Here is a 23,639-nt window from a genome sequence, read left to right on the forward strand (position 1 = left end):
GATGATTGAAACATGAAATGAGTATCGGTTATTCCCTTTTTTTTAAGCTGCTGGATATTATTTATTTACTTTATTTTCTGCAGCATAACCCAGTTTCTCTTAGCCAGACACAGAAAGAAAATACTGCATCATCTCACTTATATGTGAAATTTAGAAAAAGAAAAAAAAGATGAATACATAGCAATAGAGAATGAAGTGAGGGCTATCAGTTATTTTCTTTAGAAGGAAGGTGAAACTCCCTAAGTTGTAACAGAATTGCTAAAGTTTTGTCACAAGCTTATGGTGTCACTGGTTGGGTCCTGCTGTTCTGAGTGATCTGTAGTTCCCTGTCACCAAAAGTGTCCTATCCAGGTTTGCAAACTGACATTAACAATAGTGGTAGGCACTATTCCAAGTTTTTTACATGCACTTTCTAATTAAATCCTCAACATAGACATATTATTTTATCCATTTTAACAATGGGAAAATGAAAGCATGCAGTACTTAAATGTGCAAATAAATACAACAGACGGAATCACAATATACGTCTACCTGAATAGAATCCACACTCCTAGCTACTCTGAATAGAAATATAATCCTCATTAGTCAGAATATCCAAAGAGGTGACATTATGTCCACTGGTTTTGTCCAAAATGTGCTTAGCTCCCTACTTAGAAAATTTTACCACTCACATTTATACATCATACACTTTACAAAAGACTTTCACGTCTTTTGCTGCCCTCAAAACAATAAATATATATTTAGAGCCTGTCAAGGTACACAAGGCAAATACTATGTCCTTCATTTCATAGATGTGAAAACACTTAGGCCAAAGAGATAAATGGCCAACACACAGTCACTGGGCTGTTTGACAGGGGATTCCAGATTCAATGTTTCTTCAACTGAGAGGTTGGGTCAGAGGTTAGGATTACCAAATACATACCCCGACGAGGGAGTAAAGACTGGCCTTCTCACTCAAGTGTAGGATCTTGACAGCAAGTCCTCCTTAGGGACTATGTGCTTGCTTGGGGGCACAGGTTATCTAGGTTTGTGGCCACCAAGTGGGGCCACCCTTATGCTTGGGCCCAGCTGCACACTGAAGTGTGCTGTGTCAGTGCTCACCAGGAAACCAGAAAGAAAGTAGAGGGCGGCCAGAACCAACTAGGAACCATGATTCCAGTAGGATCTTACATGAAGGAGGCAGCTGGGCCCATGAGCCATGAAAAGGAAGTCAGGCTGTGACCTGAAGGAGTTAGAGGGAGCCCTTGGATGGGCCAGTTTTCTCAGACTTCTACCTGTGCTTTCCACACACAATGGTGAAATAGAAACTTCCATGACACAAATATTGGATTTTGAGAAAGATGGCAAAAATACCTTCTTTTTACTGAGCACCAATTATGTGTCAGGCATGGTGCTGAATAATTAGTAGGCATTGGCTAATTTATTCTTCAAAATACCATTATAAAATAGAAATAGTTACCTTCCTTTAAAGTAAAGAGTCTGGATCTCAGAGAGCTGTAGTCATTGCTCGAGGTCACAGAAACGTAGATGGGCAAACTGAGGGTCCAAGTGTTACTCACTACAGACACTGAGCTCTTATCTATTAGATATGAGCTGCCCAATGGTACAAACACACATGAACCTGCTCCCCAATGCAGAAATACGGCCACTGCTGAAAGACAGCTAAGGAGACATTTTAGTTCAGAGAGGCCAACCAGAAGCCCCTAAAACACATACGTGAAACACACATGCACACACACCACCACACACACATGCACACACTTAAATTGCTGATTTGTGATTTCTTACCACCTGAGACCATGGTGATCCCAAAGAAAAGACAGTAACTTCATGGTTCAGTTACCCACAGAGTCATAAAAACAAAACTCACAAATAATACACAAGATTTGATATAGAACAGCACAAGTAACCCATATAACCGCACACAAGCACTTGTAGAGTCTCAACACAAACAACACAACCAGCAACACATAAAAATCACATATCTGGTGTATATATTCATACTGTGAATATAGACTCACGCAATCAAACACATATGTAAACAACAAAACACAAGGGCAAACACATCACATAAAAATCATGCAGAAAACATACCAGTTACACACACATGCCTCTTCCCGGTCAGGCAACAAACGACACACACAGTCACACACATACACCCTCATTGCAGAACAAGGTTCCAGCCCCCACTGACCTACGCCCAATATAGGTGAGGGTCGTCAGTCAGTGAGTCACTTGGGCCCATTTTCACTCACAGGCACCAGCACATAAACATTCCCTACAAATAAAACAAACAGAAAATACACACACACACACACACACACACACAAACACCACACTTTCTCAAACACATGCAATTTCTCATAAACAAAACACAAGATCATGCACACCCATGTCACTAAGCAGAGATTGCAGGATCTCCTTTCTATTACTGGTCATGAATAAATTCAAAAAACTTCTGCTCCAGATTGCTGAATACATCTGTCTCACTTCAGACTCTCCACTCTCATTTACTTAACTATGATATCTGTTCACAGATGAAAATGTGGGAGGTACAGAAGCAGAGTGAGGTAAATATTTGAGATTAAAGGGACTGATTAGGAGATCCCAGAACACAAACAAGTCTACTCTTGCTTGTTGTGAGCCTATTTGAAGTTGTATGTTCTGGGTCTGGAGAGGAAAGGAACCAGGCTGAAGGTCAATTGCATATCAATCACTCTCTCTCATGGAGAGAGAGAGAAAGAGACAAAACTCACAAGGAAAAGATACACACACCTACATCACACAAGCAAAGAAATACCACACAGAACACGTATGGAACATATGTGGAATACATATGCAGACCTCTAGACACAGAGACTCACCTTGCCCACCTAGAATACCCAGCTTATTCTGACCTCTGCCAGTCATGGGTGAACTCCGGCACCTGCTGATTCAAACAGTTTTCTGGGTCCTCAGCTTCTGTTGGGGACACTAGGAACAAAAAAGTAGCAGGTGAGCCTCTGTGAGCCCAAGATCTCCTAAGTTTTCTGGGTCTGTCCTTGAGCTCTGGAGCAATAGGCAGGAGGATACCATTTTTAAAATCACAGAGAGGACTCAGGAAAAGTCCCTAAGCTCCTGGTTAAAGAAAGAATCAAAATTGACTAATTGCTTCCAATTCCTACCAGACCTTGGGGAGGAGCCTGTGCAGGAGGGACTCAGGAAGGACTGAGCTTCTGGGGTCACCTGAGAGGGTGTCCCAGATATCAGGAACACCCTGGACTCCTCTCTACCTGCTCATATCTCTAGCTGGGAAGCACGAGTGGCTGTCATCCTCCAATACTGATACAGCCAATGCACAGTCAGCCTTTCCCAACAGTACGTTACGATCCAGGTATAGAAAGTCTGGTTCCTACAAACCCCCATACCTCTTTTATGTGCTACCATGAGAGCACAAATTTGGCTTTAATGTCACATCCTACAGGTCTCTTCTCTTCCCTGGCAAAGACTACGGGGTAGGAAGAAATGACTTTTCCAATAGATTATAAGTGAGAAGGTGGAGCCTTTGGGCTCAGGACCCAGAGAGAACTGGGTCTGGGCTATGCTAGTCAGTCATTTTTGACAGTGAGCAAGCAAAGTAACCTCTTGTCCTTATTTCATCAGCTGTAAAATGCAGATAATAATTAGTGTCACCATGAAGTTATTATAAGATTAAATGATATAATGCATGCTAAGCACATAATTAATGCTCAATAAGTATTACCTCTTCCTATCATTATCTTTTTAAATTCCAAAAGAAAGACAATTATTTCTAAAATTATTGATAGTAACATAGGATTGATATTGAATGACTGAATAATTAATTAATTCTTCAAAATGTAATAAGGACCTCTTCCTCTCTAAGAAAGACCTATCCTGTCCCCTGCCACAGTACAACAAAATTATTTCCTTACTTCCTCTCCCCCACCACTCAGAGCTTAGCACAGGTTTAGACACACAGTAGGGGCTCATTAGATGTCAGATTCTGGAATCCAGCCCCTTTCATCCAAGCAGAAAGACCACTGAATTCGCCCCCACGGCCAATGCCTAGCCCACAGGTGCTTTCATTTCTCTATCTTTTAACACCTGAATCAGGGAAAGCACAAGTCAATAGGGGATAATGAGTATCCTTAGTGTGAGGCTCTGTGTTACTTTACATCATAGAACCAACCACCAATTCATTAAAGATAAATTAGTAAAATGACCAATTCTACAAGTGGCTATGCGACAATGTTATAAGGTAAGTAAAGTAAGAAATTAACTGGGAAATAATAATCATAATTTTCTATTTATTGCTAAACATAAAAAATTTAGTGAATATCATACTTGAAGATTTAGCAAAACCACCTTAATATATTGTAAGTACAGAAAAAAGATTTGAAAAAGAATTCAGATAAAATTCATTGTAATACTAAAAACTAAATACTGAAACATTTATAATCGATAATAAAATATAATTTTCATTAAAATAATGTATTTATAAGAAGTCTAAAGCATTTCATGACTCCTAGCTTTCAAAAGTTCAAGCACTCCTTAAAAGGCTGCCATAAAGACTAACAGAATATGTTTTTTTAAGTTTTCTGAAATATTCAAAATGACTAAAACCTGAATATCTAATATTTTTATAAACTTATTGAATCACTAAAAGCAAACCATTTTTGTAAATCAGAAATTTGGCAGCAGTTCAAGAGAGTGACACCAGCAAGACGGTGGTATAGGAGGTTCTAGCTCTCAAATCCCCACAGAAACACCGATTTTAACAACCATCCATAGATGAGAATACCTTTATGGGAGAACAGAATGAAAAATTCAAAAACGAGATGGATATCAAAAAAGGATCAAACAGAAATCTTGGAGCTGAAGAATTCAGTAAATAAAATAAGATACAACTGAGAACTTCAGCAGCAGAATATATCAAAGAGAAGAAAGAATTTTTGAACTTGAAGACAGGTCTTTTGAAATAACCCAGTCAGAAGAAAAAAAATAATAATAAAAAAGAATGAAGAAACCCTGTGGGACTTACGGGACACCATTAAGTGAACAAATATTCATATTATAAGAGTGTTGGAGGAAGAAGAGATGGAATATGGCACAAAAAAACCTATTGAACAAAATAATAACTTAAAATTTCCCAAATCTTGGGAAAGATATGGTCATCTAGATCCAGCTAACCCAAAGGTCCTCAATTAGATTCAACCCAAAAGATCCTCTTCAACACACATTATAAGTAAATTGTTAAAAGTCTAAGAAAAGATTAACCGAGCCAGCCAACTGAGCAGAAGGACCACCAAGCCAACCTAAAGAATTATGAACTCAATAAAGTGATCTTTTAATTTTCTTTTAATTTTTATTGATACATAATAATTGTACATATTTACAGGGTATATATGATATTTTGACACCTGCATACAATGTGTAATGATCAAATCAGGGTATTTAGGATATCCATCACCTCAAACATTTATCATTTCATTGGGAACTAGCTGAAAAAAATCAAGAAAGAAATCCCATTAAAAATAGTTACAAAAAATTGTAAAATGCTTAGGAATAAATTTAATCAAGGAGGTGAAAGATCTCTACAAGAAAAATACTATAAAACACTGATGAAAAAAATTGAAAAGAATGCAAACAAATGGAAAGACACCCAATGCTGACAGATTGGAAGAATTAATATTGTTAAAATGACCATATACCCAAAGCAATCTACATATTCAATGTAAATCCTATCAAAATACCAATGACATTCTTCACAGAGGCAGAAAAAAAAATCCTAAAATTCATACAGAACCATAAAATACTCTAAATAGCCCATGCAATCCTAAACAAAAAGAATAAAGCTGGAGGCAACACACTACCCAACTTCAAAATATACTACAAAGCTATAATAACTAAAACAGAATGGTATTGGTATAAAACCAGACACATAAACCAATGGGATAGAATAGAGAACACAGAAATAAATCCATATATTCATAGCAACTGATTTTTGACAAACGAACCAAGAACATTTCTTGGGGAAAGGACACCATTTTCAATAAATAATGCTGGGAAAACTAGATTATCAGTATGCAGAAGAATGAAACTAGGCCCCTATTTCTTACCATATACAAAAATCAACTCGAAATGGATTAAAGACTTAAACATAAGACCTGAAACTATAAAACTACTAGAAGAAAACACAGGGGACATGCTCCAGAACATTGGTCTAGGGGCAAAGATTTTAAGGCTAAGACTTCAAAAGCACAGGCAACAAAACCAAAAATAGACAAATTACCAAAATATATTAAACTAAACTATATTAGACTAAATTAAACTATATTAAACTAAAAAGCTTCTGAACAGCAAAAAAAAAAAGCATTTAGCAGAGTGAAGAGACAGCTTATAGAATGGGTGAATACATTTGCAAACTGTGCATCTGATGGGACTAATATTCAGAATAAACAAGGAACTTAATACAACCTCACAGCAAAAATAATAATAATAATCATAATACCATTAAAATGGGCAGAGGATCTGAATAAACATTTCTCAAAAGAAGGTATGCAAGTGGCCAACAGGTATATGAAAAAATGCTCAACATCACTAATCATTGGGGAAATGCAAATCAAAATCACAATGAGGTATCATCTCATCCCACTTAGAATGGCTATTATCAAAAAGACAAAGACAACAAATGCTGGCAAGGATGCAGAGAAAAGGAAACTCTTAGACAGTGTTGGTGGAAATATAAATTAGTGTAGCCATTATGGAAAACGGTATGGAAGTTTCTTAGAAAACTAAAAATAAAACTATCATACGATCCAGCAATCCCACCACTGGGTATTTAGCCAAAGGAAAGGAAATCAGTATATCAAAGGGATACCAGCATCCCCATGTTTATGGCAGCACTATTCAAAATAGCAATCCAAGTATTCATCAACAGATGAATGGATAAAGAAAATGTAATATATGTAAACAGTAGGATACTATTTAGCCATTGAAAAGGATGAAACCTTGTCATTTGCAGCAACATGGTTGGAACTAGAGATCATTTTGTTAAGCAAAATAAGCCAGGCACAGAAAGACAAATATTGTATGTTCTCGCTCATATGTGGGAGTTAAAAAAAGGGGACTCATGAATAGAATGGTGGTTACTAGAGGCTGGGGAGGGAAGAGGAAGAGGAGGATGATGAGAGGTTGGTTAAGGAGTACAAGAATGCAGTTAGATAGAAGGAATAAGTTATAGTATCATATAGCACAGTAGGGAAATTATAGTTAACAATAATTTATTGTATATTTCAAAATAGCTAGAAGATTTGAAATGTTCTCAGTAGAAAGAAGTGATAAATGTTTGATGGATATCCTAAATACCATGATTTGATCATTATACATTGTATGCATGTATCAAAATATCACATATACTCTATAAATTTACAATTATAAATACTATATACTCTATAATTTACAATTATATGTATCAATAAAAAATTGTAAATATCCCTGAACTATTTAAAATATAAAGGAACAATAGGGGAAACTTGGTGAGGGATACATGCAAAATCCTATAGTATCTTTGCAACTTTTTTATAAATCTAAAACTATTCTAAAATTAAAAGTGTACTAAAAACAAAAAATAATTCAAGCATGTTCTTTATGAAAATTGGTGAGCCAATTCTAAATTTAAATAGAAATGGAAAGTACCTAGAATATCAAAGAATCTTGAAGAGAAATCACAAAGTGGGAGGACATACATTATCAGATTTCAAGACCTATTACAAGGCTAAAGTAATTAAGGCAGTGCAGCATTTGTATAAGAATACATAAAAGATCAGTGGAACAAATAGAGAACCCAGAACTAGATCCACATAAATGCAATTACTCAAATTCTGGCAAAAATTCAATTTAATAGGGAAAGGAGAGTCCTTTTAATATATAATGCTGGAACAACTGGATATGCATATAAAAAAGAAATAAATCTTAACCCCATACTACACACCACACACAAAAATTAATTGAAAGTGGCTCTTAGACCTAAATGTGAGGGCTTAAACTATACAATTTCTTGAAGAAAACACACACGCACAAAAGAAAAATATATTTGCAACTTTGAGGTAAGATTTCTTGGTCAAAAAGCAAAAAGGACTAAACATAAAAGAAAAATTGTTAAAATGGTTTTCATCAAAATTTAAAACTTCTGCTCATCCAAAGACACCATTAAGTGAAAAGTGAAAAATATCCACAATAAATATATCTGACAAAGACATAGTCAGAATATATAAAGAACTCTTACAAATCAATAAGCAAAGACACACAACTGAATTTTTAAAAGTGGGCAAAAAACTTAAAGAGACATTTTACAACAGAAGATATTCAAATGGCCAATATGCGTGTGAAAAGGCACTCAACATCATTGCTTATTAAGGAAATGTAAATTAAAGTCACAATGTGATACCACTGCACACATAATAGAATGGCTATACAATTAAAAAGACAACATGAAATGTTAGTAGGATTTGAAGCAACTGATACTCTCATATACTGATGATGGGAATGTAAAATTATCTAATTACTTTGGAAAACAGTTTGACAATTTGTAATAAAATTAAACATACAACCACCCTATGTATACAAAAAAAAAACTTGTGCAGAAATATGTGTAGTAGCTTCAGTCATAATAAGCAAGGTGAAAACAACCCAAATGTCCATCAAGAAAATAGATAAACAAATCATCAATTTTAAAACAAAGCTATACACTTAAGATATAAGTCATTTTACTGCATGTAAATTAAACTTTGATTTTAAAAGAAGTTGAATGACCTGGAGATGATGAGGAAAGGCTTTGGGGACTATTTGGCACTAGTGCCCAATGCAGATTAATACCAGGCAAGCATGTGCCTCATCTGAAGGTAAGAGCTCACTTTGGAAATTTGAGGGGTGCAGGGGTGGGAATGAGAGAGCCAGGGACGATGCTAGCACCTCACAAAAATTATCTTCCCCTCACAGAATGTCTCTTTGTCTTATGAATCCAACTGTCTTGAGTCTAGATAACACTTGCATGTCCTGACAGGAGATATTGCTGCTCAGAATTCTATTTAAATTCCTCTAAATTTGTACGTATTCCTAAAAGAATAATGGGCTGGATCGTGACTTCACCTCACGAGGCTCAATTGAGAAATTGAGACTGACCATAGGTGACACCTCACTCCCCTATGTGAAGAGAGTCCCACCATCCTTTGCCTTTCTAACCCTATGCCTTCTTCCTGGAAATGGCCCCAAGAAGCAATTCTGGAAAGCCCAATCCTGCCACATGCCTGTAGAGGGCAGTATAGCTGAACCCGAGATGTCCACCCAGAGAAGCCCAGGTAGGGTTAATAACTGGAAAAAGTGGGGGAACTGTGGCTGATGAAAAGAAATCACCTAGTGGAGAGTAATGCCTGGAAAGGAAGTTGTCATTCTTTTCTTAAAGCAAGAGAGTAAAACTCTCAGCTGTTTCTCTCATATGTGGTGCTGAGTCATGGCCAATACACACAGATGCCCCAGGATTCATTTTCCCGGGCAGAGGAAGGGAACAAAAGCCATCCTACAGCAATTACCTGAGACCTTACATGTGAGATTTGGAGAGAAGACATCGGAGTTCCTTGATGACCTGCCTAAATACTAGTTGGTTGGGATTATGTTAAAAAATAATGTTTTGGTCACATATTGTTGTTTTGGTTGTCATGCTGATTCTCTGTGGCACTAAGAGGATTCCTGCCTTTCGACCTCACTAGACATATTGTTACTGTCAGCTCACAGCTGCTACGTTATTGCCATAAACCAGAGTGACACCACATTGTTAAAACAAATACCTGAGTACGAGGGAGACACGTTGCTGTTGTCCGCCTAGTACTTTGGAGTCTACTTTGCCCTTTTTACTATAGCAGATATCAATATGTTTGCAAAATGCTACAACAGGCATTCAAAGAATCAGAATAATGCCCAAAAGGGGAGTATTGGCATGACATGGTTATTACCTATCAATGATGATTTCACCCTGGAACTGCCAAAAATAATGATTATGGGAAGCCTTTGGGATTCTTGACGGGTATCTGGGAACTGAGTATGTTGACCCTGCAGTCTCTTGAGGAACACAGTACTTTTTTGGTGCTCGCGGTTTACTCAAATTGGGCTTATGCCACAAATATTCATGGCAGCCACACTTGTGATCACATACCCAGTGTCTGCTGTTGCAGCTGGAACTGGGACAACTCTCATAACTACCCAGTGGATAAATGATGTAAAACTGCATTCTAACTCCATACTGAAAATCCAGCACTAAGGAGCCCCTAACAACATCAACATCCCTTGAACCCAAAGACACAGAACACTAATCTACCTTCATTACTTGTCTCTGGACTAGTGCACGTGCACGTGTGCACACACATACACACTCACACACGCCACAAACTACACCTGTCCTCTGCCTGAAAACTGCTGCTCCCCCCATACTAAGCTATCCCACACCAAAAAACAAAAGAGCATTTTACTTCCATAGACATCCTCATCTTCCAAAATACTCACCACTGGCCCTACACACTAGTCACCCACAAATGGGGAACTGAGTCACACCTCTGAGACGTGACCATGAAGCCTGGGAGGCTCTGGGAATATTATCAACACCAGGGAAGAGACACTGCCATTTCCCGTCCCCTGGGGTTGTGCTTCACTTTCTAACTTGGAGAAGGCACAGAGCGAGTTCCCTGAGGGACCAGCAGGCAGAGAGAACGCCTTGTTCTCCCAGAGCACAGAAGGCCCCCAGGAGGCCTGGCAAAGGAAGGTTCAGGCACCACGGCGGGGAGAGGTCTCCAGACCATATAATCCTCACCCCGTGGCTCTGGGTGACTCTGCCTTCTGAAATCAGGAGTCGGGAAGGTGCTGGGGCCAGAGGTGGGCAATGAGAGGAATCTGAAGCCATGTCGGGAAAACCTGTGACCCCTGTCAACATCTGCTCCCCTCCTTGTTCCCCTACAGGCAGTTGGTGAGGGGGCTGCCAGGAGCCTGCAGCCTTTAGCTGAAGTGTGGATTCTGAACAAATTGGCAGACATGGCACAGAAAGCGCTTCTGCCCCAGAGAGACCGCGGTGGAGAGAAGACATCTGGCTGGAGGAAGCACCATGACTAAACTGTCACCGCATACAGCCCCATCTATCAGGTGCGCCCGCCTCGCCGCCTGCCGCGGAGAACAGTGGCGTCCAAAGTGTCTGTGAATCAAACTTTGGCAAAAATCATTCTGAGTGCTTTTATAAGACATCAGTAAATCAGGAAAGGGTTACCCATGTGTTATTGTCCAAATGAACCTAACGAAATCAAGCATTTTCCATGTATACAAAAAGGAGTGGGTGGTCACTATGACTAAGCCTCCGGTTTTCAAATGTTTGGTTAACCTAAGTGCAGACGAGGCAAGCTTCCAACATTGAACCACGACTGGTTACTTCACTAAAATGGTTTTTCTCTGCCTCATAGTGTAAGTCGCTAATGTTTGGGTACTGGCCACCTGCCAGGCATTGTGCTTTTACCTGCTTTGGTTCATTGAGTCCTCCCAACAAGTCTGGGATAGGTGCTCCCATTATCCCCACTTTACAGTGTCACAGGGAGGTTGGCGACTTGCCCTGTACCCCTGGCCTGATGAGGGGCAGGACCACATCCCTAGAAGTGGACCAGAGCCCATTCTCTTAGACTCCATGCACATGACCTCTTTCCATGGAGAAGCCAAGAGGCCCAGGTTCCATTCTTGACTTTGTAAATAAAATGCCTCCATAAAAATGTCACGCTCATTCAGGTCTTGCCTCCCATCAGGCCTCAATTTCTCCTTTCTTTGCAATGAGGGAATTGGACTCCATGCTCTAAGAGTTTCTCCAGCTCACAGCCCATAGGAGTCTGTTTCAAAGTTGGAGCAATAAGAAACAACGAGGCACCTTCAAGAAGACGTGGCCCCTGCCATGCGTGGCTGCTCTCTGCTCTCGGGTGGTTACGTGGAGTGCTGCTCTTAGACAGCGGCTTGAGGTCCGTCACATTTCACCCTTCCATCTGTTCAGAACCCTGAATGACCATCCAGGCATTCTTTCATTCTGAAAATATTTATCTAGGGACCATTGTGTTCCAGGCACCGTGCCAGGTGGGGTGGGGTAGCAGGGAACCAGATGCAGTCCTTACGCTTGGGCAGCCCACAGGCTAGTGGGGAAGACGGTGTTGTGAGTGCTAAGCCTAGTTCCGTGTTGTGTGTGAGAGGGGCACGGATCCAGAACTGGGGGGAGGAACATCAGGGCAGGCTTCTGAAAGCATGTGACATCCAATCTGAGCCTGAAGGGTGAGGACTCATCAGCAGGGCTAACAGACAGGAGGATGGGCATCCTCAGGTAGATGGAATGGTGCGTCCCTAAGGCAGGAAGGAGCAAGGGAGCACGGAACGCAAGGGGTTAGGGAGGAAGGCAGGAGATGAGGCCGCAGAGCCCAGCGCGGGAAGCTAAGCGAGCAGCAGAAGGAGCTTGGCCTCCCGTCTGCAGGTAGCGGGAGGCTCAGGCAGCACAAAAGTGGCTGTGCTGGCAGAATTGGGTTTGGTTGAATTGTGTCCCCCAAAAAAGATATGTTGGATTCCTAACCCTTAATTCCTCAGAGTGTGGCCTTATCTTTTATTTGGAGATGGGGCCCTTATAGAGGGAATCAAGTTAAAATGAGTCATTAGGGTGGGACCTAATCCAACACGACTGGTGTCCTTATGAAAAGAGGAAATTTGGACGTAGGAAGAGAAACACGCATGCATGAGGGAAGAGATGTGAAGGGGTGCAGGAGAAGACAGTTATCCCCAAGCCAAGGAGAGAGGTCAGAGCGCATCCCTCCCGCACAGCCCTCAGCAGGAGCCAATCCCGACAACACCTCAGTTTCAGACTTCAGCCTCCAGAACTGTGAGACAACAGAACTTCTGTCGTTCACACCACTCAGTTTGTAGGACTTCATTAAGGCGGTCCTATCAAATTCATGCAATGGCTTATCTGCATTTTGTAAAAATTGATCTCCCCACAGTGTAGAGAATGGGTTGAAAGGGGACAGTCTTGTCTGCCAGGAGACCGGTTTGGAGGCAAGAGATGACAAAGGTCCCCGTGAGGGCAGGAAGGGCAGAGACCGAGAGGCTGACAGACTAGGAGACCTCGCAGAGGCCGAGTCTCCAGGCTGCAGTCACAGGCTGAGTACGGGACATGAGAGAAAATGAGGACCAAGGGCTGTGTCTACTCCATGTTTGTAGCTCAGGTAAACATGTGACCGGAGCAATGTCTAGCCAACCACCTCAGCAGAAATCTCAGGCACAAGTTCTGTGCAAATAGGTAAATGAAGGATACACTGCATAGTCACCACCTTTAGCTTAACACCCAGTTCTGGCTTTTACCTTGACGTGCCCCCCGCTTCAATGCCAGGCGTAGCTTCATTTCTTCAACAAATATTTACTGACCACCTACACTGTGCCAAAGACTGTACCAAGCTTTGGGAACACAATGGTGAGATGAAGGAAAGAGGGTTCCTGTGTATTTGAAGACAGATATTAATCACATTGATAAATGAATAATTACAGACTATGATAAGAGCTAGAGAGCATATAGCAGGTGACTTGATCCAGAAAAATGATGGCTGAGCTGATATCCAAAGGACAATAGACAAGTGGAGAAGCACCTGGGACAAGGATGTCCTGAGCCAAGGTGGGAACGGACCTGGCACAGGTGAGGGACCGGATAAAGTCCCTGGGGAAAGCAGGCATGGGATGAAGCTGGAGGGGCTAGTGAGCATTTATCCTAGGGACTGGGAGCCATCAAAGGGATTTGGAATTCCACAGTAGGGACTCAACAAGTATTCATTAAATGAAGAAGGACTTTGTACTGGGTTGAGTCATGTCCCCCCAAAATTCACGCCCACCCGAACCTCAGAATGTGACCTTATTTGGAAATAGGGTCTTTGTAGATGTAATCAAGTTAAGATGAGGTCATACCAGATTAAAGTGGGCCCTAATCCAGTGGCCAGTGGCCTTGTAAAACAAGAGAAATGTGGACACAGAGAGGAGAATGCCACGTGAAGTCACGGAAACTAACACGGGGGAAGGCGGCTGTGTGCAGGGCAGAAGCAGAGATTGAAATGAGGCATCCACCAGCCCAGGAACACCAAGGATTGCCCACGGCCACCAGAAGCCAGGAGAGAGGCATGGAACAGGTTCTCCCTCAGAGCCTCCCGAAGGAACCAACCCAGCTGACACTAATTTTGGACTTCTGGCCTCCAGAATTGTGAGAGAATAAACTTCTAGGGTTTTACACTACCCAGGGTTATGGTACTTAGTGACAGCAGCCCTAGAAAACTAAAACAGACTTTAACCTAGAGAGTTAGATGATCGAATGTTGATTGGTAAAAGATCACTGTAGGTGCAGTGCAGAGGATGGGTGGGGACAAGGTGTCAAGAGGGGATATAGAAACACCAAATACGTCACTGGGACGATACTGCAGTAACCTAGGTGGGAAACCAGGGCCTTCGCCAGAGTGCCGGTGGGAGAGATGAAAAGTGTTACAAGACTCTAGAGACATTTAGGAGCTAAAATCATGGGGATCCTTGAAGAAATAAAAAGCCCATGGTGATGTATAACAGATAGAATGGAAGAAAATGGAAAAATTTGTTCTAATTCCAGCAACACCTGTCCCCCGCATGCTTCTAACCCTGGCCCCCTGCATTCGCAGGGCCAAAGGTCCTTTCCATTTCCCTCTGCTGTTAGCCTTACTCAGCCCCTGCTGCTATTAATAGTTTCTTCTCTATCAGACATTTATCAGTTCCCCTGACATATCGTGTTTGTGGCTTACACACTGCTTTGACATACATGTTCTTCACAAGAGAGCATTAGAAGCAGGTTTTATTTTGTCTTATGAATGAGGAAAGTAAAACTCAGGGTGGTGATTTTGCCAAAGCTATTGTGAGTAGATGGTGGAGCTAGGATTCGAACCCACATCTTCCGTCTCTACACCCCGGGTACTTTCCTCTGCCCTGACACAGAGCAACACAGTAGCAGTCAACACGCAGTTCCAGAAAGGTCCTGTCTCTAGCAACTGCAGTAAGGGACTACATCGCAACATGGATTTCGAAAGCACTCCAGTCACTGGAATAAAGCTGTTCCAGCAGAAAACTTCCACACTGAGAAAAGAACCGTGTGCGTTTGTTTCTGGTGTAAACTTCTGAGGCTTTACTAAACTGTGAGGATACGTTGCTTTATATCTAAGACCCATCCTGGTTGGGATCCAGGCTCTGACCCTTCTAGGCTGCATGGTCTTGCAAAAAGTGCTTAACAACTTTAACCTTGGTTTTCTTAGCTATTAAAAGCAAATACTCTGGAAAATGAGCTTGTAGGATTGCTTTGAGTAACACACATAAAATACTTACCTCAGTGCCTCACACATAGTAAGGATTCAATATGCCTTAGACATGACTGTTCTTACTTGCCTTCATTGCATATTCATTTTCAAATCATACAAAGCACAAATATTTCTCCTACAAAGTCTCACAAACTCGAGTGAAGAGTGGTCAAATACTAAAAAAATACAAGGGCTGCAAGATTTTGCAAAGAAATACAAAATAACTGCTCTCAGGAGCACCTGACAGGGAAGGGGATTGGGGCAGGAAGTAAAGGAGAGGATAAAGCAAGATAAGAGGAGGAAGAGGAGGAAGAGGAGGAAGAGGGGGAGGAAGAGGAGGAGGAGGGAGGTATTTACTATCCCCACATTGTAGATAAGGACAAGAGTCAGAGGTCAGGTAACCAGCCCAAGGCCGCCCCTCCAGAAAGTGAAGGAGCTGACTTTAAAATACATGCTCTGAGCAAAAACAGGACACCGTGCTATGTTGTTTTCCAGTGTGTCCATCTCTACATCTGTAGCATTTTATTGCACTTTTATTTAAAAGTTGGCCTTTCCCACTAGTCTGCACCATCCTTAAGCAAAGGAACTGGGAATTACTCACCATTGTAATCCCCATGTTGAGTTCTCAGTGAGTAGTTGATATTACGCAATAGTGTTGAATAATTGTGAGCGCACGACATCCCCAATGTCTAGGAATACTGTAAGAGAGAGGTTCATATACCAGATAGCTTCTTAGGGTTGGAGTGGAAACGTTGGCTCCAAAAGGGTGACCATAAACACCATGGGCTCATGTCAGCATTGTTTACCTGATTCACTTAGTTGTTTGCGTTTTCTGTTTATTTGTTTTGTTTTGTTTGCAAGGATAGCAGAGAGGTGAGCCACAATCTGACATATCTGAATGATATTGATGAGGTACTGGAGGAGTGTGCATCCCTGAGGTTCTCCTGGGCTTCTTTCCAAGGGGAAATCCATTCTCTGATGTCCCTGCATTTAGGTTAAACTTATTTATTGTTCAACTTATTTTTGTGGACCGTAAAAGGGAAAACAGAATAATGGACCATTTATAGGAATCCTAAGAGAGACAAAAATAAATTGAAACTTGTTCAATTGAAAATTCTAGGATTTTCTATGTTTACTGGTATACACAGGATCATGAAAGGGGTCAACCAAACTGGCAGTGTCTCTGAGTTCATCCTCCTGGGACTCTCCTCCCGGCCCGAGGACCAGAAGCCACTGTTTGCCCTGTTCCTCGTCATGTACGTGGTCACCGTGGTGGGGAACTTGCTCATCATCCTGGCCATCCGCTCCGACCCTCAGCTGCAAACACCCATGTATTTCTTCCTCAGCATCTTGTCCTTTGTTGACATTTGCTACACAACCACCATCGTTCCCAAGATGCTGGTGAACTTTCTGTCGAAGAAGAAGTCCATCTCCTATGCTGAGTGCATGGCTCAGATGTATTTCTTCTTGGCTTTTGCCAACACAGAAAGTTACCTCCTGGCAGCCATGGCCCTCAACCGCTATGTGGCTATCTGTGACCCCTTCCACTATGTCACCACCATGAGCCCCCGCCGCTGCATCCTGCTGCTGTCCGTCTCCTGCTCCATCTCTCACCTGCACTCTCTCCTGCTGGTTCTTCTGATAACTCGGCTTCTCTTCTGTGACGCCAATGTTATCCACCACTTCCTCTGTGACATCAACCCTCTGCTGAAATTGTCCTGCTCCTCCACGTTTGCCAATGAAATTGTAATTAACACAGAAGGACTGATAACCTTGGTGACCCCCTTCATATGCGTTGTCATCTCTTACCTACGAATCCTCCTTGCTGTTCTTAAAATCCCCTCAGCCGCTGGGAAGCGTAAAGCCTTCTCCACCTGTGGCTCCCACCTCACCATAGTGACCCTCTTTTACGGCAGCATAATCTATGTTTATTTCCGGCCCCTGTCCACCTACACCGTCAAGGACCGAGTGGCAACAGTCATCTACACGGTTTTGTCCTCCATGCTTAACCCGTTTATCTACAGCCTGAGGAACAAAGACATGCAGCGGGGCCTGCGGAAGCTGATGGGCAGGAGGGGGTCCTAGGCAGCACCTCCACGGACAGGCCCGGGAGAAACTCTTCCGCAGGCCTCGTTTCTGCTGGTTCCTGGTGTATACATCGAGCTACCAGAGGTTAGCATACCTAATCCAAGTGCTTTATAAGAAATGGGACAGATGACAAGACTAGAGTGTTGTACCCAGGCTTATACATTCGGACCCATCAATCAAGGCAGCCTTACCCAGGCCCCTTGATTGGCCCAGGGTCTTTGTACCCAATCCTAATTCCCCTTCTCATTCTCTTTTCCTAGTCAGTCCTTCCAAGTGCAGATGAAAACTAATATTTTTCATTAATTTTTCTTGACCAAATTTCTCCTTGTTCAATAATTCTGAGCCCCAGTATTCTTACAATTTTCAGGAAATAACTACAACCAGTTACTCACTTTGCAGCAGTTTCCTGCAATTGCACAAGGTGGTAGAGCATATATGTGTGGTGTGGTGTGTGGTATGTGTGTGTGCATGCAGGTGCACATGCATGTTGTTGTTTTCCCTGTCAGATTAGGACTCCTCCGCAGCAGGGACAGTTTCTTGCCCACCGGGAAGAGCATAGATGATATTTCCTCCTTTTTTTGAATCTCTCTTGGCACAGTGTCCTGGGTCCTGAGCCTAGCACATAATCAATTGTTGACTCATCTTCAGAATATGTAAAAAGCTCCTACAAATCAACACAAAAATGGGCAGGAGACTTGGATAGGGACTTCATAGAAAAGAGAATATCCAAATTCTCTTTGGATCAATGAATATGAAGAGGGGTTCAAGATACCGCTAAACATCCACCAGAATTTCTAAAATGAAAGGCGAAAAATGAAAACTCTAGTCAAGATTAAGGAGCAATCGATACTTTTCTTCACTACTGGCAGGAATGTATATTGGTACCACTTTGGAAAGCTGACAGTATCTACTAATATGAACATATGCACACTTTATGACCCAGCAATCTCACTCCTAGAGATTGCTCTAGAGATCTCACCCAACAGATATGCATATATTCACTAAGGAACATATATTAGGATATTTGACTGACCAGGCACAGTGGCTCACATCTATAATCCCAGCACTTCAAGAGGCCAGGGCAGGAGGATTGCTTGAGCCAGGAGTTTGAGGCCAGCCTGGGCAACACAGCAAGACCCCATCTCTAAAAAAAAAATTTAAAATTAAAAAAAGATTAGCTGGGTATAGTGGCACATGCCTATGGTCCCAGCTACTGGCGAGGCTGAGCCAGGAGGATGGCTTGAGCCCAGGAGTTCGAGGTTGCAGTGAGCTATGATTGCACCGCTGCACTATAGGTGATAGAGTGAGATGCCATCTCTTAAAAAAAAAAAAATGAGCACCAAGGTTTCCTGCTGGTCCCATGGCACTGCTTGAGGTGTCAGAGGATGTGACTGGTGGGGCCTGCAGCAGCTCACGGACGATGCTTGCCCTCCTGGGTGCGACAAGCCTGGTGCCAGTCGCAGAGATGCCGTGAGTGTTGGCAACAGCCACAGGTGGAAAAAATCTAAAATCTCCTCAAAATGTAGAGGTCAACGTCACAGATGACAACTTTATCCTAAAGTGGAACAGGAGCAATGAGTCTGTCAGAAATGTGACATTTTCGGCAGATTATCAGATACCTGGAATGGATAATTGGACAAAATTACCTGGGTGTTGATATATTACTAATACCAAATGCAACTTGTCTTCACTCAAGCTGAATGCTTATGAAGAAATTAAATTGAGTAGAAGAGCAGAAAAAGGAAATAACATTTTTTCGTGGTATGGATTGACTCATTGATACCATTTCACAAAGCTCAAATTGGTCCTCCAGAGGTACATTAGAAGCTGAAGATAAGGCAAAAATAATAAATCTCTTTCCTCCTGGGACGAAAGATAGTTACCTCGTAGGTGTTGTATAGCTCAAGCTTTACATATAGCCTAGTTATCTGGAAAAACTCTCAGGTGCAGAAAAAAGAACTGAAACTGTTTATCCCAGAGATAGAATTTATAAACTCTCACCAGAGACCACCTATTATTTAAAAGCTAAAGCAAGACTACGTTTGCAGAGGGAAGTTGGTGTCTATAGTCCAGTCCATTGTATAAACACCACAGTTGAAAATAAACTGCCTCCACCAGAAAATACAGAAGTTGATGTTAAAAGTGAGAGCTATGTTCTTAAACAGGATTACACACGTGCAAACATAACCCTTCAAGTTCCGTGGCTCCCTGCTTTTTTAAAAAACCATCCTGGGAACCATTCATATAAATGGAAACTAACACCTGACTGAAAATGTTGAAACTACCCAGTGTGTCTTTCCTCAAAATGTTTTCCCAAGAGATATTTACTTTCTCCGTGTATAGTACAAGCATCTAGTGGAAATGACACATCTCTTTGGTCTCAAGAGAAAAAAAAATTGACACTGAAATACAAACTGTCATACTTCCTCCAGTCATTAATGAAAAATCCACTAGTGAATCACTGCGTGTCTACATCTGTGCTCCAAAACAGTCTGGAAACAGCCCCGTGAACTAGCATTACCCACTAAGTTACGAAATCATTTTTTGGAAAAACACATCAAATGCTGAGAGCAAAATTGTAGAGAAAAAAACTGATTTTACAATTCCTAACTTGCAACTACTGACTGTAGATTGTGTCAAAGTGAGCGCACACCTTGTGGAAGTGTTTTTAGAGATGTTGTGTGTGAGAAAGTAAAACCAAGAAATACGTGCAGAACCTGGCTTATCGCTGGAATTTGCACTGCATTATTTGCTCTGCTGGTTGTCATTTATGCTGTGAAAGTCCTCTTTTCTCTCAGTATTTCTCTGAACAGCTGTTAAAGAATCTTCTGCTTTCAATTTCCGAGGAACAAACTGAAAGATGTTTTACCATTGAAAATCTAAACACAATTGCTACAGTAGAAACTAATCAAATTGATGAAGATCGCAAAAATCCAGTTCCCATACTAGTCAAGATTTAGGAAACAATTCTAAAGAAGATGAAAATAGTGGAAGTAAAACAAGTGAAGAACTAGAACAGGAAACTGTATGACCAGAAATGAACTCTATGAAATATTAGGTTATTTTGAGGGAGTTATACTGGGAGCGTGAGCTCTTTTCTCCTCTCAGTAACTATAAAGAAGATATTTGCTCATTGGGGAAGAGAAAACGTCTTCAGATCATTCATTCTAACAATACAGGCAAGCACGTAACCATTTAAAATGAAATTACAGGAGTTGGGAGAAAAGTTCCCTACATTCTTTCCTGTATGTAAAACCTTGAAAGACCCCCTTCGGACTTGTCTTTGACAAGATGAGTCAAATCCAGAAGACGGACATCTCAGGTCCCACGTGCCAGCTGTGCTCTGTGACTAAGCATGGCACTTGTGTTCCTGTCACCTACCACCACGGATGCTGCTGGCTACTGTGTGTGTCGTCTATTCATTCTTCGTGCCTGGTGTTATATTTCATTCTTTTCTAGGACATATTTAGAATCTTTGGTCTTTTCTTTTAACACTGAGGTAGGCCCTTAGGAAATTCATTTAGACACCATTATCACTTGGTGTTCTGAAATGTAGCTCACCCTAGCAAACAGCCACAGATGCCAGAAACATGATCCTTAATAACGTTCAGGGAATTCTACCCATTTACCCCAGACCATTGGCTTCTCCACCACAGTTACCTGTCCCTGACATGGTCTAGGATGAAAACCAGGTAATCTTTTACTATGCATTAAGACTTCTTGATCCATAACTTATTAGAACAATCTCTTCTGGTTAGAATTTGCAATTACTGAAGTCATAGAAAGTGGGTTACTATCTAATTAGGGAAGTCATCGTTTTATTTTAAGATCTGAGAGTATGTACAAATTAGTCACAGTGTAGGCAAAGAGTCTTGGGACCAGAAAATGCTAATGATAGAAGAGACAGAAAAAGAAGTAGAATTCAGTAGGAAAGAAGCAGGTAAATTTGGTGAAAAAATAAGAATAATGTATATAATCAACTTTTAATTATTAACCCACTATGTTTGTTTGTTTTTACGGCTCATCTGGTCACTTTTAATACCAGGCCGGCTTCTCTGTACCATCTAGCAGTGCTCAGGGACCCCTTCCATTCTGCCTGCATGTACTCAAGAAAACACAAATTATTGAATGTCAAGGTGAGGGAAAAAAAATGTAACTAGGAAGAAAAATTACATAATGCTTTCCAAAGGCAGCTATAAGTTACTTTTAAATTACTTGATATTTGGGATTACCCACGGATATCCTTTATTGGTAGGAGGTCTAGAAATTCTGATAGCCTCTAGGGCAGAATCCTCCCTTCCATTGTTGCAGCAGGGACCAGCAAAAGAGAAAGGAGATGAAGTTGCAGAGAGGGTGCTGAGGAGCGTCCGTCACTAAGGCCAGTCTCATTTATGCAGCTGTCTCTGCTAACGGGATCATCCTGGTGGCAGGAAAGGCCGAAAGCCCTAGAGAGGGCTGTGACGCTCAGCGCATCCTGGACCTACACACACGAGTCTGCAGACCACACCTGCTGCCGCGGCTTCCTGGGTCATTCCAGCAGGGCATAACGGGCCATCAAGGAGACCCAGGAATCTCCTCTGAGACGCAGCTCTCTGCTGGAGAAAGCTTTTTGTGTTTCGGACCAGAGGAGTTTGGTTTGAAGCACATCTGCTGGGTTGGCCTTACATTTGTAAAGGCCCTGTCACTTAGGAAGTCTGCCTCCTTAAAGAAGAGACTGGGAATGTACCGTGACTCCCTGCCACCACTGCCTTTCAGGCTGCACCAATTCATTGATGCAGGCCTGTGTTCACCACAGGGAAAAAGCTGCTTCAGACTGGACATCCTAAAAAGAGACAGTGCTGTTATAGGATGTGGAGAAGGGAAAGCACAGACATTAGCATTAAAAGGCACCAGTGGAATTGTTAGGTCCCTAAGATATAGGAACACTTCTCTTGAAGTTTTGAGACCTATGGTTTTCGGTCTCAAAGCACTTGAGCAGCAGGAAAAAACAAAAAAAACCAAAACCTTCATTTTTGCCTTGTGTTGTAGACATGAAAAGGCAGTTCTATTATGTTCTACATGTTGCTTAATCAGGATGTGCTTAGTCGTAATGTAATAAGTATTTTTTCTGAACAATGGTTTACTTAGAAATACCATGTACTTGGGAGCACCTAAGAAACTGCCTCAAAATTATTCTATTGATAGTTCTTGGAGAAACTGGATATAATCTAAGAATTTATGTGAAAGACTTGTATCATTAGAGCCAGAAATAGTGTTATATGGATATATAATATATTAACATTAATATATATGCATGTATATATGTGAATAGTAAAATGGGCCTATAAACACAGACAGATGTCCGTGTGTACATACGTGTATGTCTTTGATAACCTGGATGGGGAGAGGCAAGAGGAATAGAGGAAAGGAGACTGCCAAATGGGTCCTAGAGCAGAAGGAAGTTTTTTAAATGGTGTCTACTACAACTTTTTTAAAAAAAAGGTTTTTCAGAGACAGAGTTACCCTAGAGGATCAGACAAGAAGATACCAGGACCACACCCTACTCTGGGGACTACACCTTGCTTTAACTGCCACCAACTAGGTCACTGGAGTAAAAAATTCCCCAGGAGACCCCCACCAGGACCGTGCCCTTGCTATAAAAGGGAGGGGCACTAGAAGTAAGATTGCCCTGTCCTCGAAAAAGGGGATCACACTCACCTTCTGGAACTGGTGGGGCCCCCTGAGCCAACATTCTTCATGCCCACGGACCCTCTAGACTACTTCAGTCTGATGGACAGATCCCAGCTTGGGAACAAGCTCAACGTCATCACACCTGGATGACTGAGCCCTAGCTAACTCTCTCTCTCTCTGTTGCAGGTAAGCAAACTGATTTTAATAGACACTGGAGCCACTTACTCTGCTCTTCCTAAATTTTCCAGACCTCTGTTTCCCTCCCCTATCTCCATCATCCGTGTAGTAATTAAAATACAAAACCTCCTAGGTACCTCGCAGCTCCTCTGCTCACTGTGAGATCAAGTCTTTTCTCACTCCTTTCGGTACTTCCCAATTGTCCTCCCTCCCCCTGACTAGGAATTAATCTTAAGGTTAAGTCAGACACCTAACTCCTTTAACACCACAGGCTTCGTTTCTCAGACTCTTGGA

The 23,639-nt window shown here is 41.7% G+C and overlaps 1 protein-coding gene and 1 pseudogene across 1 annotated transcript; both read left to right on the forward strand.

Moving 5' to 3' along the window:
* Window positions 1-16,562: 16,562 nt before the first annotated feature.
* On the forward strand, window positions 16,563-17,495 carry LOC123645982 (olfactory receptor 1L3-like). The gene has a single exon (XM_045562559.1). It carries the CDS (start codon window positions 16,563-16,565, stop codon window positions 17,493-17,495), a length of 933 nt encoding a protein of 310 aa, XP_045418515.1.
* A 1,612-nt stretch (window positions 17,496-19,107) lies between these two features.
* On the forward strand, window positions 19,108-20,529 carry LOC123645914 (annotated as a pseudogene).
* The last annotated feature ends 3,110 nt before the right edge of the window (window positions 20,530-23,639 follow it).

The sequence above is a fragment of the Lemur catta genome, chromosome 10 (assembly GCF_020740605.2).
Source record: "Lemur catta isolate mLemCat1 chromosome 10, mLemCat1.pri, whole genome shotgun sequence".
NCBI lineage: Eukaryota > Metazoa > Chordata > Mammalia > Primates > Lemuridae > Lemur > Lemur catta.

Bases quoted from the DNA above. Each gene is read 5' to 3' on its own strand.
- LOC123645982 (XM_045562559.1), top strand. From the start codon at position 16,563: ATGAAAGGGGTCAACCAAACTGGCAGTGTCTCTGAGTTCATCCTCCTG.